The sequence below is a fragment of the Lissotriton helveticus genome, chromosome 1_2 (genome assembly GCF_964261635.1).
Source record: "Lissotriton helveticus chromosome 1_2, aLisHel1.1, whole genome shotgun sequence".
Lineage (NCBI taxonomy): Eukaryota > Metazoa > Chordata > Amphibia > Caudata > Salamandridae > Lissotriton > Lissotriton helveticus.
Window position 1 is genome coordinate 361,722,253 of NC_136058.1, and position 19,534 is coordinate 361,741,786.

The 19,534-nt window shown below is 42.5% G+C and overlaps 1 protein-coding gene across 1 annotated transcript in view; it reads left to right on the forward strand.

The window, feature by feature from the left end:
- The window catches only part of LOC144803814 (NXPE family member 3-like), a 149,182-nt gene that overhangs the window by 90,386 nt on the left and 39,262 nt on the right, over positions 1-19,534 (forward strand). The window contains exon 2 of the mRNA XM_078671878.1: positions 1,278-1,993. Coding sequence (XP_078528004.1) covers positions 1,278-1,993 — 716 coding nt within the window. The remainder of the gene's footprint in view (positions 1-1,277; positions 1,994-19,534) is intronic.

A 19,534-nucleotide genomic window follows, 5' to 3' on the forward strand; every position in this document is an offset into this window, starting at 1 on the left:
CTGCACTTCTCTTGCTTCTTTCTACACCTCTGTTGCTTTTTTCAGCAATTCTCTTGCCTCTTTCTGCACTTCTCTTGCTTTTTTCTTTATTTCTCTTGCGTCTTTCCGCACCTCTGTTGCCTCTTTCTGTACCCCACTTGCTTCTTTCGACACACCTCTTTTTGTACCCCTCTTCCTGTACCTCTATTGCCTCTTTTTGTTCCCTATTTCTGCATGTTTCTGCACCTCTCTTGACTATTTCTGTACCCCTGTTGCTTCTTTCTACACTTCTCTTGCTCTTTCTGCACCCTTTACGCCTCTTTCAGCACTTCTGTTACTTTTTTCTGCACTTCTCTTCCTTTTTTCTGTACTCGTCCTGCCTCTTTCTGTTCTTTTTAAAAGACTAGCCTGCCAGGTCTCCACTTCAGTGACATCGATAAACATATTTTGGTCACAACTATTGGTTTACAAAACATGTACGCTGCCACTACCACTTTACATGCTAAAGCCAAGACAGGTGAGGTTGTTGACTTTCAGAAAATAAAGAGATCACGCTTGGTGCACCTTTACATATTGCAGGAAAGGTTCAGGACTTTACTCATATCAAGGGACAGGTCCAGGACCGCACATACACTTTCATCAACCTTATATACCTTTGCATGGTCTCAAACCAGTAAATCTGCCTCACCCTTCCAGTACACATCACCTTCTTCAAGGGTCCTACATGCTTGCCAAATATCTAGGTGTTTATGTTTGAGAAGAGAACTGTAGATATTGGACCACTGAGGGATAGTGTATAGCTATTTCTTTGATCTCTCGTAACTTTCTTTCCATAGCATTCTGAAAAACAGACTGAATGTGTGTTGTGCATGGTTTAAAATGTTTATTGCTACAATGTTTTGTTGTATTGTGTATTGTCAATTTGCTGATCTCTCTTAATAAAGAGTCCCAGTCTGATCCAAAGGCAATACCCTTGCACCACATTGCTGCTTAGCATAATGACAGCACACTCACCTAACATTCTTAAAATCAGAACGGGGAACCCCTCAAACTCCCCTGGAGACAGGTATCATCACAGTTACTTCCTCTACTATCCCCAGCTCAGGTCACCAATCCTTCCCTAGGTCAGACACACCTAGTGTGAACTGATAGTGGACACTACTATTAACTTCTAGATAGACTGTCAAGCTCCAAAAACCAGAACTAAAAGATACCTGATGTAAAATGAGCATCTAATAACTAATTACTCCATTCTGTTTGACTATCCCGTTATTTATGCTCTATCACTCTCTTCACAGGTGAGCCCCATTTGGAAATGGACATTAAATAATTTTACAAAACCAACTGCTACCAGTCTGGTTTCCACCACAGAGGAGCATTCACAATCATCACCTGAAACTGAAGAAGATAAGCTGCTTAAGGCACTCATCGAGTGGCCGGAAACCCTGGGGACTCTGACATTCAACTCGTCCACCAGTCCACAGAACTCTCACTTCCAACTTTTGCACCCCAAGCACAGATATTCTGTAGGTGAGACCCTAGAGGTGTCTGTCACAGCCAGAGACCACCAGCGGAAACCAAAGACATATGGTGGAGACTTCTTCCAGGCAAAGCTCCACTCTCCGCTGCTGAAGGCCGGGGTGACGGGGTCTGTTAGGGACCACCAGAATGGAACATACACTGTATCCTTCCAGCTTCTGTGGCCAGGGAAGGTGGAAATATCCATCCGGCTCATACACTCCAGCGAGGCCGTTCATATTCTCAAACGTCTAAGGGATTCCCGTCCAGATAAAATCTACTTTGTCGGATATTTCCAAAAGAACGGAATCATGGAGATCACTGAATGCAACATTGAAATCTTGGACAAGCCTGTGTGTGAGTACCGAGACCCCAGGATTGGAGAGAAGTGGTTCTGCGTGAGGCCAAAGCAGCTTCCATGCAGTGCCTTTGCTCATCTCCGTGGAGGAGGAATCCGGAACATCACAACTCTACAGGAAGACGCCTTCTTTCATAAGTATGGTTCCTTCATTCACTCTCCTATGGAAAGTCTATTTTGTATGAGCAAGTGGCAGGCTGCTTCAGAAAACATGACATAACATCCTGAATGTCTATCACAAATAGTCTTAGGATTTGTGGTTATATCAATGACACTACTTGATGGAGCAGCCAAGGCTTACTCAGGGAGGTAGCAGTAGATTTCGAATTGAGGTGCAGGGAAGTATAGTATTTACACACAAGTAAGGTCATTGCTGCTTGAATAAGAATAAAGAGCAATCAGCTTGACTTTCTAAATATATTAATAAAAAATGGCTGCTCCCAGGCACATAATTAAGTTATGAAACAGACCTCTCTAACAAATGGTTAGATATCTGCATGGCGACTGTGTATTTTTTCACACTTCTCCTAGCCTCACCAAGTACGTCCCATAGAGCACAGTCTACAACCACACTACTCTAGACTCATACAAGGGAGCCCAGGGACACTCTGAGTGCCTTGTGGCTCCTCAGGGATGTGAAGTACCATATAAATTCAGTGTAATAATGCAATCTCCAGTCACAGCTAGTACTTATGCATATAATTTGAGTTTATGTACAAAATGCAATTTAAAAATAAACAAAACAAACACACAAGGTCCTGGCAGCTTCCTAGGCTGAGATATGGTCCCAAACATTTAGCAAAAAATTAATTATGTATATTGCATTTTGTGTTAGGCTGCAGTTATTGACCATGAACAAAGTTGGTTTCCGAGCTAGTGATCCTTGCACCCAGAAAATCCTGAGACCAGATACAACACTTTGCATGCTGATAGCAGTATCACCCCAAGTAGTCGGTAGCTGCGGTCTATAATCTTACCATGTCAGGTGAAAAAGTCCACTGATATCAATGTCATCAAAGTTCCTTAACATGTAGGAACTTGGGGCCATATTATCAAGAAAGGGCGATACATTATCGGTGCTTTTATCGGCAGGAAACTGCCGCTAAAGCGGCGATAATGGGCTTGATAATATGCCCTTGTGAATTCTCATAGAATCCCAGGTTCTGGTGTTAACCTGAGCTTCTATGGGAATTCACAAGGGCATATTATCAAGCCCATTATCACTGCTTTAGCGGCAGTATCCTGCCGATAAAAGCGTCAATAATGTAACGCCCTTTCTTGATAATATGGCCCTTGGATTTTGGGCACAGTTCCTTGGAAAAGTGCAATGCTTCTGGATAGTAGAATTCAGCAAAGATGACCAACAGAAGCACACTTGTACTGAGTTGTCTTGTCGCCTACCTGTTCCCTCAGGGGTACACAGTCTCATAGATGGCATGCCCCAGCTCTTATGCACTTTAGAGGCTGCCACCTCTGTCTCTCATTGACACAATTTTCTGGAACCAGGAAAGGCATTGTGTGTGGACGGTTTCTGTTGGGATAGTGGTGGCCACTGGAAATCTTCAGAGGTCAATATTTTAAATGCTGATTGTCTGAGTCAGACAATGCCAATGACCGCTGGACCTTAGTGATCAACAGCAGCGAATGGCACAAGGGTCAGTTTATCATGGTTTGGCCTGTATTTATTGTGGTGGGCATCAAAGAGGTCACTGTTGCTTTGATAGTTCCTGGTGCAGTGTCCACATGTGTTGGATTAGCAAAGGCCCCCTACGTGGCTTTGGAGACTGTTCACCTCTTTGCTTGTTGCACATAGTGAGTTCCTGCTTAGCTTGTTTATAATTTCAGCTTGGTGCACACAGTAATCATGCAGGTGACAGGAATCAAAATCTTGTTTAAGTGAGCCAAACCCTAGTGCAGCTCTGCTATCAAGTAAACTCTTGATTTTCTGAGCGTGACTACACTCAGCTCCACCAGGCTACAGAATACTGATGTGGCTTCTAGTGGCAGGACAGACATTATCTTTCATCTGTTAAGGAAGTCTCTCAGGTTTTTGATCAGTCTGCCAGTTTCTTGCAACCTAAGGTTACCAAAATTCCTGGGTCCTCATTTACAGGATTCCGACATAGGGCAGTGCAGCAAGTCTTCTTAGTGCACTGCCCTTCTCCAAAGTGAAACGCAGAAATGCACCATATGTATGCAATAGGGTGCATTCCTGTCCTTTCCCCCCTGCACTGGTGCCATTTTGGCAGCCTAGCACCAATGTAGGCACCCTTGAACCATGGTGCAAGGGTACCTCTGTTGTAGTCAGGATTAATTTTGTCCAGGAAGGGGCAACTTCATGCACAGAAACAAGCCTAAGTGGTGTTTCCTCATTTTATGGAGAATGCAGCACACATAGAAAGAGGAAAAAAATTATAAGAAATAATCATTTTTCTCCTTGTCACGCCTCACCTCGGGAGGCGTAAGGGTTTGGTGTTCCTCCAGGTTTATATGATTTTGTAAATCTGGGGCAGCATCAAAATCCATGGGTGTTGCTTGGAAACATCCACTGAAATGCCCATGGAACACCTCCTGGGTGCAGAGTAAGATGACGCAGCTATTTGGGCTGCATCGCCTTACTCAAGATTTATGCCACTCAAAGATCCCTGCGAAACACATGCACCACTTTATGTACTACAAAATTGATGAATAATGCCACCAGTTTAACACACTGCATGGCTTTGAGTGGTCACCTTATTATGCATCTGGGAGGTGTTCAATGGGAGCTGCAGTGGGTTTTTCCATGCAACACCCATGGATTTTGACACTGCCCCAAATTTATGAACTCATGTAATCCTGGGGAAGCACCGAATACTTACTCCTCTCGAGGTGAGGAATAACGAAAAACAATCTTTATTTCTCCTCCTTTTCTGCAGCATATATAGAAAGAGGAAAACTCAGAAAGTTGCCCCTTCCTGCCCAAAAACAATCCTGCATCCAACATAGGCACCCTTGTACCATGGTGCACTAGGCTGCCAGTGCATGATAAAGGACACAAATGCACCCTATTGCATATATACAATGCATTCCTGCCCTTTCACTTTGGCGTAGGGCAGCGCAGCAAGGTGGCACCAAAATCCCATATATAAGCCCCTTACTCTAGACATTATTTCCTCTGTTTTAGCTTATGGTGGTGACCTTTAGCCACCCAGTGTTTGGCTGAAGACATCCAATCATGGGAACCTGAGATAGCCGCAAGGCCAGCCAGGGGCACTCAATGAGTTGAATCAGGCTGAGGCAAAATACCTGTCACTTCACACTCCTGTGCCCTGTGGCTGCTGTCAGCTAGCGACACTGTGAGTGTGGGCCTCCTTGTGTATCAACCAGAGACTTCCTCCACCATCATCATACAGTGAGGGGGGGCCAGGAAACAGCAACACAACTGTAAGCATATACATGAAGAATTTACTCTGTCCAGTCTAATGTGTGCATATGTGCCAGTAAAAGCTACTCCCATATGCTGTGCTCACAGCAACAAAAGGATGACTACTGCCACAGTAAGTGTGAGAAAAAGGCTGGTTTAGCGAGATAGGTGAGCATGACATTTATTTATTTATTTATGTAAAAGGTTTCATATAGCGCTGGCTGGACCCATTTATTTATTTAAAAGGTTTTATATAGCGCTGGCTCGACCCCAGAGTATCAGAGCGCTTTACAGGTTATAGATCAGACTCAGTTGAAGTATAGCAATGGTTCATTTGAAATAATAGGATAAACAATTAGCACATGTGGCGCAGTATTTAAATGGTGCAGAACAGGGAAGATCAAGGTCAAACAACAGATCAAAAATAATAGGATAGGAGTGATAGGATGGGATAATACTGGAGTTGATGGCCAGTGGCTAAGTAATTAAGAGCCCGAGTATTTGTTGAGAAGGAGCAGCCTGATGACTTTTTTTAAGTGGGGGGGGAGGGGTTACAGCGTAGCTCTTTAGGGAGAGCATTCCAGACAGAGGGTGCATTTCCAGAGAAAGAGCGACATTGTGTAGATTTCTTTTTTAGTGGAGGAGGGACAAGGATAAGAGCATTAGTGCTCCTCAATGTTCTGGTGCAGCCTGCTTTGTGGAGTTTTTGGTGAGGTAAGATGGGGTATTTTGATAGGGGGATTTGTGGGTAATGCATGCAGTTTTAAAGGTGGTTTTGCATTCAATCGGGAGCCATTTAAGGTCTTTGAGAACGGGGGAGATGTGGTCAAATCGTTTGCAGCCAGGATAAGCCTGGCAACAAGGTTGAGAACGGATTTGATATGGGGAAAAGTGGACGTTAGGAGTTCCTGCGAGAGTGGCATTACTGTAGTCAATTCTTGATAGGACCAATGATTGCACAACCGATTTAAAGTCATCGGTTGGAATGAAGGGTTTGATTTTTTTGAGATGCTGGAGTATGAATAGATCACCTTTGGCTAAATTTTTTATGTGGGGGGTGAGACTGAGGTTCTGATCAATGCTGATGCCGATGGATTTGACAGATTTAGAGATGGAGAGTTGAGGGGTTAGATGTCAGAGATCCAGTGATGAATGGGGAGCGTGTTGTTTTTGGGAGAGAATAGAATGATTTCTGTTTTTTTAGGGTTGAGTTTGAGGTGGTTGTGATGGAACCATAGTTGGATCTTAGTCAAGGCATCGTTGAGATGTAGGCCATCAGCATGGGATTTGATCCTAAAGTAAAGTTGGGTGTCGTCTGCATAGAGGTGGTAACCGATTTTCTCTTGTTTGAGGATGAGGGTGAGGGGTTCCATGAAGTGGTTGAATAGGGTGGGAGAGAGAATGGAGCCCTGGGGGATGCCCATGGGGACAGGTAGAGGTTTGGAAAGGCAATTGCTGATTTTAATTTGTTGTGTGTTATGTTGGAAAAAGGAAGTGAACCACTTAAGAACAGCTTCGTCAAAGCCAAAACGGTCTTTGAGTATTTTGAGTAGGGTAGCATGGTTAACAGTATTAAAAGGCAGCGGAGAGATCAAGAAGAATGAGAAGGGAGTATTCACCTTTGTCTAGGGAGTGATGGATGTAGTCAGTGATGTTGAGCATGGCTGTTTCAGTGCTACATTCCTTACGAAAACCTGATTGGGAGGCAACTTAGCCGTTGACTGAGTTGATGTGATTGTCTAGCTGGTGCAGGGCGTATTTTTCCAAGGCCTAAGATAAGAAAAGAAGGTTAGAGATAGGGAGTAGGTTATTTAAGTCATTGGGGTCCGGTGTAGCGTGTTTGATGAAGGGGGTAATTTGACCTAGTTGGAGGGATGCAGGAACCATACCGGTGGCAAGGAAGGAGTTGATGATGGAGATCCAGTATGGGGCGATGATGTGTTTTAGTTCTTGAACTAGATGGGCCGGGATAGGATCTCTGGTATGTAAGGATGGTTTCAACTTGGAGATGATGCTAGGAATATCACTTTCTGAGACAGGACAAAAGTTATTCCAGGAAGCATTGCTCTTTCACTAGGGGACAGTGTGGTGAGGTACCACGGGGTGACAGCAATGGCGAGTTGAGCAGAGTCCGAAGAAGGGATAGGAATGGTAGGAGATACTGGGAGAATGTTAGGGAGGGGAGGGAGGGGAGGTAGGTAATGTGGGGGGTGTGGTACAGTGAAGGATAGTTCAATCTTGGTGATTTTGTCTAAGAAGAAGCTAGCGATTTCCTCACATCTTTCAACTATAGGCAGAAGTTTAGGGACGCTGAGGTAGTTTGGTTTTTACCAATATTGAATAGTTCTCTAGGTCAATTTCTTTGCCTGGTCAAGTTGTGAACGGAAGAAGGATGCTTTTTCATTAAAGATATGTTTTTTTATAGTTGGCCCTAGTGACTCTGAGGAGGGCAAGATTAGAGGGGGAGGGCTGTTGCCTCCAAATGCATTCAGTCTGTCTGAGGGCTCGCCTCTCATTGTTAAGGTCGGCATTGAACCAGGATTTGGATGGTTTGCTTTTTTGTAGTTTAAGTTTGGCTGGTGCGATTTGGTCAAGAACCTCAGCAATGGATCTGTTGTAATGTTCAGTAAGGTCATTAGTGCTGTGGGAGAGAGAAGTATGTCATAGCTGGGCTTTAATTTTAGTCTCCAGCACGCCCGGGGGGATAAGGTGAAGACTTGTTGTTAGTTTCATTTGTTTAGTTGTATTAGAGAAGGGGGGACATGGAGCTGTGTATCGGGGAGAGGATGAGGTGGTGATCGGACCAGTCAATGGGGATAATGTTGGAGAGAACGGCCATGTCCTTGCTGGTGATAACAGCATCAAGAGTGGCACCTTTGTCGTGTTTTGGAGAATTGCAAAGTTGCTTCAAGTTGCTGATATCAAGTAGGTCATTAATAAGGTTGATCGAGGGGTCATCAGTTTTATTCCAGTGGAGGTTGAAGTCCCCAAGGAAGAGGTTACTAGAGTTGGTAACCACTAATCAGACAAAGAAAAGAGGGTCACCAAGGAGATGGTAAATATTATTGACAAATCGAGGGGGAGCCCTGAACAGTGAGTTTCAGCACCAAGATATTCAAAAGTAGCCAGGTCATGGTGCAGGACAGGTGTGAGTAGGAGTTCATCTTTATAAATTATGCCGAGGCCCCCACCAATTTTAATAAGCCTGTCTTTTCTGAGGATGGAGTAACCAGGGGGTGAGAGCAGGTCCAGGATTGATGCGGAGTGGTCATTGAGCCAAGCTTCCGTCAAAAAGGCGATGTCAATGCTTTCACTGAGGATGATCTCGGTGATATCAGTTGCATGGCAGGAAGCTGAACGGCAGTTGACCAGCATGCAGTTGAGGGGTTTGTGTTCAGTCATTTTTCTGGGGGAACAGGAGTGGATAGTGGTGAGTTGTTGCGGAGGTCTGGGGGATGCAGGGGAGGACGGGGTCCTACTTGTTCCTAGGATCACCTGGATAGATGGATGTGGTGGGAGAGAATTTGTGGTCGACGTGGAGGCGAGGTGGTTTATATTGAGGCCAGGAAGAACGGGGGAGAGGTGGTTCGGGAAGTGGGGTGGTATGCTTGAGCATTTACTGCAAGGCAACTCGGGTGAGGAGTTTTCGATAGGGGGAGTAGTCCCATGATGTGGGGTGCAGGATTCGTAGGTATGATGTCCTGAAGATAGGTGTGACTGGAAGGATTCTTAGTGGCATTTTTGAGGGAGGAGAGTTCTAACACGAGGGTTGAGAGGTGGAGTTCTATATTTAGGAGAGACTGAGTAAGAAGAGTAAGAAGAGTGATGGGGAGGGAGGATATGAGATCATGTGGGGGAGAGAATGGTCCCAGTTGGTCAGTAATGGTAGATTGGGGTGTGTGATCGGTGGGAAACCAGGTGGGGGGGAGAGGAGTGTTAAGGTTTCAAGGAGGCAGTGGTGTAGGAGGCTGTGAGATGGTTATCTCAGGATTCAATTGAGAGAAATGAAAGGAGAGGGGGGCGTGAGGGGTGTGCTAAGGGCTGTTAGCTAGAAGGGGATAGGGGTAATTTGTGTAGCTGTTGGGGTATCAGGGGGCAGGGGTGCTGGCTGAGGGGGTTGTAGGAAGAACAGGAGGAGGGGACGATGTTGATGCGGTCTTGGGAAGATATATCTGTGAGTCTGGAGTTTCCATGTCTATTACTGAGTCAGGGAACAGCTGGGTTGGGGTCAGGGACCGAGGGGGCAAGGGGGTCTCTTGCGTTTGGAGGGGGAGAAAGGCTAGCGGACAGAGTAGGTGGTAGGTTATGGAAAAATGAGCTAAAGTGGTGTTCAAAAATGGTGAGGTGGTTTTCGGAAGCTTGAATGAGGATATTTCCTGATTTGAAAATAGAGATGACAATTTCACCAGGGAAAGTGGGGGGAGGAGTGGTGGAAAGTTGGTGGCGGAGAAAGATAGTTTTCCATTTAGAGGGGCGTTTACTGTAGAAGATGTAGTTAGTTCTAATGATGGAGATTAGGCTAAGATAGTTGTCAGCAAATAAGGTTTCTTGATGGCAAATACGAAGTTTGTGTTTGAAGTTTTTCCTGCCATTTTTGGAAAGGTTAGAGGGGTAAAAGATAGACCAAGAGTTGGGTCCATGAAGGAGGAGTCCTGTGACAAGTTGGGGAGAGTTTAAGGTTGAGAGGTGGCATGATGGGTCAGTGTTAGTGGACAGGAATGAGGGAAGGACTGAAGCGGGTATATTGGGGTAGAGCACAATGTGGACGGAGAATATGAGAGATGGGAGAAGGCGGGGGAACGTCGGTGTAGAGGTAATATTTACAGGGGGTGTAGTGGGCCGTGGAATGTGGTGGGTTGAGTAGGAGGCGTTAGGGGGGCGTGAGGTGGGAGGAGGGGGTGATTCTAGGAGGAGGTCATGGACAGGTTTAGTGTTATGAGCGGTGGTAGAATGGGAGGTAGTGCTAGTCAGGAGAGAAAATAGTGGAAAGTAGTAGGGGAAAATGGTAGGAGGAGAATGAGATAGACGGGGGTAGCAATGATAGTAAAAAGATCTGTAAGCAATAGTGATAAAAAATCAATGCGGAGCAGGGAGACGAAGGCAAATGTGCATCTGTAGGTGTTTTTCAAAAGATAAGCTAGGTAACATTGAGAAAAATTAAAGTATAAAATTTTAAATTGTAACCAGTGGAGATAAATAAAGTGGGGCAGTCTATAATGAGTGTACGTAGAGTAGAGGTAGATAACAAGACTAATATCAAAATACGAAACCAGAAATTAGATAAACCATTATGACTGCTCCTAAACTAAAAATAAATAATTAGCACAATTCACATTACATTTCGGGCAGCATAAACAGTCCAGGGAAAATCCAGGAAAATCAAAATATAAAATTTAAAATTGTAAGCAGTGGAGATGAATAAAGTGGGGGACATATTGGCAAACTTGCGAAAGCCATACAGACTAAAGTTAAGAGCCTCACTGATATTTATATATGAGAGGCTTGCACTGCCGGAGCTTCACTTTTTTCGAAACACTGGTGGCATACGCCTCTCTATCATATCTATGAGGCAACGCACAGCCACTTTGCATGGTTTTGCATGGCCTCATAGATGTGGAGTAAGACAAAGCAGTACAAGTCGCTGCCTTGCCTTACTCTGCTTCAAAGAGGTGTTCATAGACATTGCAGTGGGTTTTCCCCACGCAGCATCCATGGATTTTGACACTGCCCCAGATTAGTGTAATCAAGAAATCCTAAGGCAGGACCAAAACTTTATGCCTCCCTAGAGCAGGTGTAACGAGGAGACAAATTGTTATTTCTCCTCGTTTTTTTTTCTTTCTATGTGTGCTGCATTCTGCAGTACACATAGAAAGAGGAAAACACCTCTCTTGTACAGGAAGGCGTCCCTTCCTGCACATAAACAGTGGAGGGGAAAGGACAGGAGTGCACAGTATTTCAGAAATACCATGCATTCCTGCCTTTTAACATTGGCATATGGCAGCGGAGCGTGAAGACTTGCAGTGCTGCCCTACGTACGCCAAACCTCATAAATGAGGCCCATTATTTCTGAATGCCCCGGCCCTTCCCTGTCTCCTAAAACTTTCTCTCAGATTTACACAACTGCCCACCCAGGAACGTATTTCTCCTTTAATTTCTCAACTCTTCTGGGCAATGTTACTGATTTACCTGAAAAAGACGGTAAACCCATGTTTCTATCCTTGACTACACATTAGTGACAAAACCCAACAATGAAATACCCACAACCAATACCTGTGTCCTTACAGCTGCACCTTCTCTCCTTCACTTAATGGCCATAACCACCCCAAAAACACTTCTTGTCCACCAGATACTTACCTTTACACAAATGTGGAGCTCCATGCTCACCTGCCATCTCACACGCAACTCCATCTGAATGTACCGCTCTGTATTCCCTTTCAATTCCTTTCTTACCCAGCAGCAGGATAGGGGCACACACTGCAACTTACCGTTCGGCTATGGTTTTTGCGTCACCGTTCTTCTTTGTGTATGTTCTGGTAAACACCAACTCTCGTCATATTAAATCCATCCTCCCCATAAACTGACTCTGAATCAACATCCAGCCATTCTTGTTCACTCCACCACTCTCTCCCATCTTGAGCCACAATTTCCCCTTCCTCCAGCTCCATGTTCTATAGAGTTTCATCCAAAACATTCTCCAGTGAGCCAACTGCACTAATACTGAGCTGCTGCTTATCTCCGACACGTCATCACCCCAAGCATCAAAATCCTGGTTGTCCAGATAAGAATGTGTTGCATGAAAGGCCATACCAGAACCACCATGCCCAACAGTTAAATCCAGCTGGCCGCCCCAGATCAAGCCTTTTCTTCTTGCCAGGGCAGTAAAGCAACTGTTGTCAAAACATATGCTGCCCCCTGCCTAAATCACTGTGCCACTTTAAACATGCATTAAACAACCCTGAATGCTACTCTCATCAAGCTCCTCTGGAACCCAAACCATCATACCCCCACCCAACATACTTGTTTTCTCTATGATTGGTAGCCCTGGTGCCCTCCTTGAAGCACTGAGGTCTACAGGACACCACTTCAGTATGAAGGATATCTCCACCCAGGCTCTGTGCAAAGCAACTACTACCCTGCCTGTTCCCCTCCACACCTCTGTTTCTAGTTATGCCTACTCCTTGGGAGTTGGCTGGTATCACTCCCTTGCCCCAGTGCTCTTTGTTTGCTGTTACAAAGGGGGTCAGAGCATTCTGATTCCCCTGAGGCTTCCTGATGTTCCTGTAGACCAACCAATGGCACCACAACTTCACTGATTGACACAACTTCTTCCAACTGTTTACCCTAATTAACTGCTCACCCTAGTTGTTATCAACTGCATCTTTCACAGGTAATGCCATCACTGCCCTCCGCTAACCCCGTTCCTGCCCTGTGGTATCCGTTTGCCCTAGGGGGGCACACTGAAGTTGTTCTACCCTCACCTAGATGCTCATCCCCTGATACAGCTGCCTCTTCACTGCATGCCCTTTTTACGTTGAGCCTGGGCAGCACATGTGCTGTCCCTTGAGACATGCTGTAATCTCTCTGTGGGGTTACAGCTCTCCCGTTGCCTTTGTACTTGTCCCTTTGATTGTCCTTTAAAAAAGTTGTTGCTTGCTAGTGGGTAATCATAGCTGCTAAGGTTTCAGAATGCTTTTGTGACATTTTGATAATTACAGTGTAATTATGAGTAACATTCAATGACTATGAGTGACACTTTCTCGTGAGCAAAATCAAGCAATGAAGATGAGGGAAGCATATTAATATCAGAAATTACACCCATTAGAGCATAGAGAAACTCTAAGTCGATCTTAAAACTGTTACAACGCACCAGAAATGATCATAATGGCCAACTTTTCAGATTGCTTGTGTGTGCCATTTCCATGACTTATTTGTATTTATGAATGACATTCAGTGACCAAATGTGTAACACTTAGAGTGGCACTTTCTTGCAAGTAAAACCAATCAACGGAGAGCCTGGAACATGCAAAATATCAGAAATTACACTGTTTTGAGCAATGAGAGTTTCTCAAAATAAATTGAAACTGCTGCAAAACCCTTGAAATGGAAGGTTAAGACATGCTTTTTATTGAGCACTAAATGTCTGCACGGTTTGAGGGCGCCTGTCTAATAATGTGTGTAATTAAATTTTAAACAATGTGAGTATTCACTGGGCTTTTAGTCACAGGCTGTGACCTTGTAGCACTAGAACACCGAAGTCACTATTACCTGTACACCAAGCAAGACTCAATTCAGTTTCACTCTGGTTGCCCACAAAATATCTGCAGTGTTTGCATTAACCAATTAAAGTAATGATGAAAATTCCTGTCTTCGGGGTAAAGAGCAGATGTGATCCTCTGCAGCTCTTTTTGGATTATTGATTTCCCTGTGTTATTCATAGACCTCTTCCTTGTTTGCCAGTATGTCCTACTCAAACACTGCCTCATATTTATTCTGTTGGTGGGGCGATTAGATCATTCTGGCGCACTGCCCATATGTGGTCCTCAGAAGCTCTGCAAAGACTGATGCACATCATGCTTTTAATATACATTTTGATAGCCCTAATGAAACCGCTAGTGTTCCATTCTAACCCACAAAGACCAGCGCCCTGCTTGTATATGCTTGCTACACAGATCAGGCATTTTCTACCCGTATGTCAGTGGAGAGGCACTCCCAAGAAGGATACCCAAAAGAGAACAAAAGCAACTGAATTCTGCAGAAGGGGACAATGGGTGCACTCTCCACAGTGTGTCTTCCCTATTGACATGCAGAAAAACTGCTTTTTAAAAAGGCAGAGAAGCACATCTGCACATGCCATGTAAAACTCTAATTTATGCACACACACTGTCTGAAACAAGACCTCTGGTCCACACATGCACACACTGTGAAACATAACATCATATGTATCCATTTATAATGTTTGTGTCTCAAATGCACACAGTGCTTCACATATGAACGTACAAGATTAGACGACCACGTTTTAGGAACAGTGGAGGTAAAATTAACCGTGGGCAATGAACTCCACTCGGCTAGCAAAGGTTGCAGAGATTAGGGGGCATATGTATCAAGCCCTTTTGCCGTTCGCAAACGGGCCGATTCTCAGAACTGTCCCGTTTGTGAATGGGACAAGGGCTTTTGGGATGTATCATCCCAAAAAGGCATCGCAAATTAGAGAATAGCACACTTTGCGATTCTCTATTTTGCAATTTCAGTAGAAAGCACCAAAGTTGTGCGAATTTGGCAAAAGAAATCACAAATTACCACCAACTGACAGTTGGTGGTAATTTGCGAATTCTTTGAAAAAAGCACTTTTTTGCTTTTTTCACAGTGCCATGTGCCACACATACATGCCCTTAGGGCAGGTATGTGCCCCATATGTGCACACATACATACTTCAGGGGTGCAACAGAGTGTCCGTTTGACACCCTGGCACCCTTGAAATTGCATTCACAATTTGTGATTCTCTAATTGTGAATCACAAATTGAGAATGTCTTCCCATTCATTCCTATAGGCCTCCTAGCACATAGGAATGAATTGGAAGGGGTTCCTTAATTGCGATTCGCTATTTGCTAATCCCAATTACGGAATGCCAAAGATTTGCAAAATATTCGCTAAGTTTTAATTACATCCCGTTTTGCAATTCTCAAATAGCAATTCTCTTACAATCGCTATTTGAGAATCGCAATAATGGTATTTGATACATATGCCCCTAGGTGACTACTCGTTTCACTGAAAACACGGAATCCATCCAATAATTCCAACTTTTCTTTGTAGTGGAGTTAGCTACTGCACCCACAACCCTTTGATTTAACAACTCTACTTTTAAATACTAAACAGCATATAACCAATTCACAACAGTGAGCTTTAAAAAATACTAGGAAATGAGAGATGTGATGATTTTGGGGTCACCCCTAACTTAGCGGGAGGGCAAACAGATGCCTTGAACACAAAGAGCACATCATGCTGAACGATTCGGTGGTGGTCCCATTCTCCAAGGACCACCCCAAGCAAAGTTATGGGCAAAATCACAATGCCAACCAAAGGCCCAGCAAAGCATTATGGGCGAGATTCTAGAATTTAGTTAATATTATGGGGCAGATTCACAAGATCCTTCCGCCACTTTTGCTTCTCTTTTAACATGGGAAAAATGACACAAAAGTGGCGCAAGGGGCTTGAGTCTGAGAGCCTGCCCCTTGAGGAATGTTTTGATATTGGAGACTATAATATTCACTGCAAGAAGGAAACACAAAGCCAAAATGATAGGTGAAATTAACCACTTTTAGCTTTAAAGCTTACATAGAAAGCATACATACCATTTTACATTCCTCACAAGAATTACAGTCCTCCGAATTTGATTTTGAAATATTTATATTTCAGTAGTGTACGTTTGTAGTTGGCTTTACTGTCAGGTGTGAAATGTGTACACTTATTTGATATTTTCAAAATTTTGATTCACAAATAATATTTTAAATTAGCATTTTCGAAAATGATTAGCTGCTTCCTTATTATTCTTTCCATGCAAACATTTTTATTTCATGTTATACGACAACACACAGGTAAATGTGCAACTATTTCAGATTGTAAATATGGCGTATCATTTGTTGTCTTTTCTCATTTTAATATATATTATTACCCTTGCTATCTACATTTGTGAACATGTTAAAAGTTGTCGGATTTCCCCAATTTAAATATACAATAATACCAGTTTGCCTCTTGTAGTTGTGCTTGGAAAATGCCTGGTTAATTCAACTTTCAATGTTTTAAAGTCTTTCACTGATGAGAAAAACATTACATAGTTTGTGGGTACAGTTTTATCTAGCCCATTTTAATTAATATTTTTTATACAATGATAGATATGTACATTTTAGTTGAAATTTCATTTTGGTAATAGGTAATAAATTATTGGCAGTTTTCAGAAAAATGCCAGATTATGAGGTATGTGTTGTAAAGAGGAGGGTTTACTAATTTAATGCAATTTATTTTTCATGCAAATCTTCCCGATACCCTTTGCAAGTGTACAACCACATTTCCCTGCACCACATACCCACATTTTCAATCTTGCCACTTGAACACAGCAGAAGGCTAAATGTCAACCCATTATTTTAGCCCTTATTCTCAAAATACGTATTTTTTTTATTAAATATTAACTTTTTATACTGGGTAAACACACTCTAAGAAATTATTGTTTTATTTCAAAAGAAAATACAAATGTTACTACAAGAAATTTTTTCAAGTATAACCCTCATGTGCCAGCTTGTGATTCTCCTAATGACAATGAATCTCATTGAAAGATTATGCTCCACCTGACCGGGTTTTATTATCTGATTTGCCAACAATAATACTAAAGATGCCTACTTTATACAGGGATGCCCATCTTTTTGTCAGGGACACAACTGCTCAATGGATGCCCACCATAATGCTAAGAACCACTACAACATGTGAAAAGGTGGAAATAGTGTCGGATTTTATCTATCTGGGTATTCATGTGGCAAAAAGGTATTAAGTGGGGGAAACATGTAGAAATGGCGGCTTTAAAACTCTGCCAAAATCCGGGAGCGATAATTACAGAGCACAAGAAATCCCAGACTAAGCCGATACAGCCAGCTCTCCAAGTGTATGAGGCAAAAGCCCTAAGCTTGGCACTTTACGGTGCAGAGATATGGGGCTATGAAAAGCTAACATCATTAACACTTGCAGAGAACAAATTCCTGCGCAATCTTGTCGGTCTTCCCAAGAGTACACCGATGAAACCTCTGCGATATTACTTAGGCAGGAAGGCCATACTAGATATGGCTAGATTGCACCCTATATTATATTGGCGACGGATCTGGGTAACCCCAGAACTTGCCCATTATGCCCAGGGATTTTTGGATGTAATCAGAAATGATGATTTTCATAAGATAACCTGGCTGAAGGAACTTTGCAAAACTCTGGTGGGAATGGGCATGCATGGGTTGTGGTAGAACCCCGAGGTAGCTCCATTTCCATCTAAAGATACCCTAAAAGAAAAGTACTGGGAAATGGTTGCGTACCGGAATTGGAATGGTGCTGATCCCTCTACTATGGAGGGTCGCTTCACGGAATTCAAATCTTCTCCCAGTCTAGAGCCCTATTGGGATGGCATTACAAAACCCGGAGATAGGAAGCTCTATTTTCAGCTCAGAGCAGGGTCACTCCCTATAAGATCATTAACTGGTAGATGGGCTGAAGATAGTACCAATATGTGTCCGGCTTGCCAAACTGACAAAGAGACTATTGCCCATCTTTTTTTTGCCTGTATAGCCTACAATACCCCTAGACAAGTTTGGTTAAAAGCAATGTGCAAGCTGTTAGGCACAAGGGATAGAGCGGTGGCATTAAGCTTAATTTGCACTAGCACTTTACCAGTTATCTCAGTTGCAGTTGCTAAATACCTGGGGTGGGTGTGGGCCGTCAGAAAAAAAACATTTGGTGTGATTAATTTGAGCTCCCTCAGTGTGTATATGTATATGATTTTAGACATTTTAAGTGTACTAAATTTGTGGTTGAAGCAAATTGGTAGAGATTATAGGGCTCCCACTAGCATCATCCCGTAAATATATGAATTTTGTGATTGTTTTTATTGTTTTTTTTTTTTTTAATTAGTGCTGTCAAAATGCTTTTTTATTATTATGGGTAAATTATCTCTTTTAATTGTATTGTTAAATGTGTCTAACATTGTTAATTGGAAAGATCTTGTTTTAACAAAGCAATGTTTTTTTTAATCATGCTTTTATGAGTTTTTATCTCAAATAAAGCAAACTAAACTGACTACAACATGTCAGTCATAGACATTATTATTCCAAGAACAGCCAGAATGATGTGACCTATGGCCACACATATACCATGATTACTAACAATGTGGCAATTAAAGCTACCATTATACAATAATTTGTTCAAGGATGCGTGACATAAGCATTATTATGCAAGCGCAAACATAATAAGAAACAGTTGCTTGCTTAGAACAGTAGTACAAAATATCAAGCTGTAAAGGTTTACATAAAACCAACTTCCCAGCTACAAAGACAAGTAAACATGGTCCCTTGACAGTTAGTTTTTAAATGTACACATGTACAGCTATTCATACTACTATTACACAATAACAATTTTGAATTGATTTCAAAGCAAGTTTTTGTGTATAAATGTTAGATATTAGTAAAAAGAGCCCACATTTTATTAGTAGAATTGTCAATCTAACTATGCATGGTAGCAGCCACAACATTGTATTTCAATTTTTGTTTTTAGTAATATTGACAGACTGAAGACCTTATATCTTGGAGCAGCAGTGATTAGAGCAGGGGTTTTTGACTGAACTGTATTTGAAAATAAATGTATAATTTATAATGCTGACAATCACTAATTATGAATAAATGGAGGGTCCCCAGTAAAAATTATAACGCAGAGTGCCCAAAAAATGTAGGTACCTTTCATACCTTGAATCTCTTTCCTTTATATGGCAGCCCTTCATTTAATTGTTTACCCCTGTAGATGGACCACACAAGATTATATATTTGGTTCATGTTCATCCTATTAATTCTGTTCTCAAATTATTATGGTTCAGAAGAACAGGAGTGACCACTTCCATATTCTTGCAAAATGAAATGTGAAATCCCATATGTTGCTTATAAGGCAAATATTGGAAATTGTAAATGTTTTTCTTATTAAATAGGATTAAAAGAATCCTTAGTCCCTTATAAATTTAAACAGTGGTAGGAATCCACCCTGACCCTAGAGCGTGTGAACCACCCTGCTATCCAGGATACGTTTATCCACATTTATTCAGTATGACTGAGTGTCATAATTTATTGAAAAAGAATTTAGCTAGCATAAAGCAGCATATAGGATGACTTAGAGCCGTAGTAGGAAATACTTGGTTATCAGATTCACTGAGACAAAGAATGAGTGCACTTAATAAAGATAAAAAACTATAGCAAAAAAAGCCAAAGGTATGATGCACTTTTAAATAATTTAGTATGAATGAAAAAGAAAATTACAAGAAAAATAAGGAGGCTCCAAAGGGCACGTTTTAGTCAAAGATTGATCTTAATTTACACTCTCAATCAATTAGTCAATCAGGGATTTGTAAAGTGTACAACTCACCCGTGAGGTTCTCAAGGCGCTGGTAGGAGAGGGGATTCGAGTAGCTCTGTCTCATTTGACGAGACTGGTTTTGAGGCTCTTCCTGAATGAATGCTGTATGGGGGGTTCATTTGATGCTGAA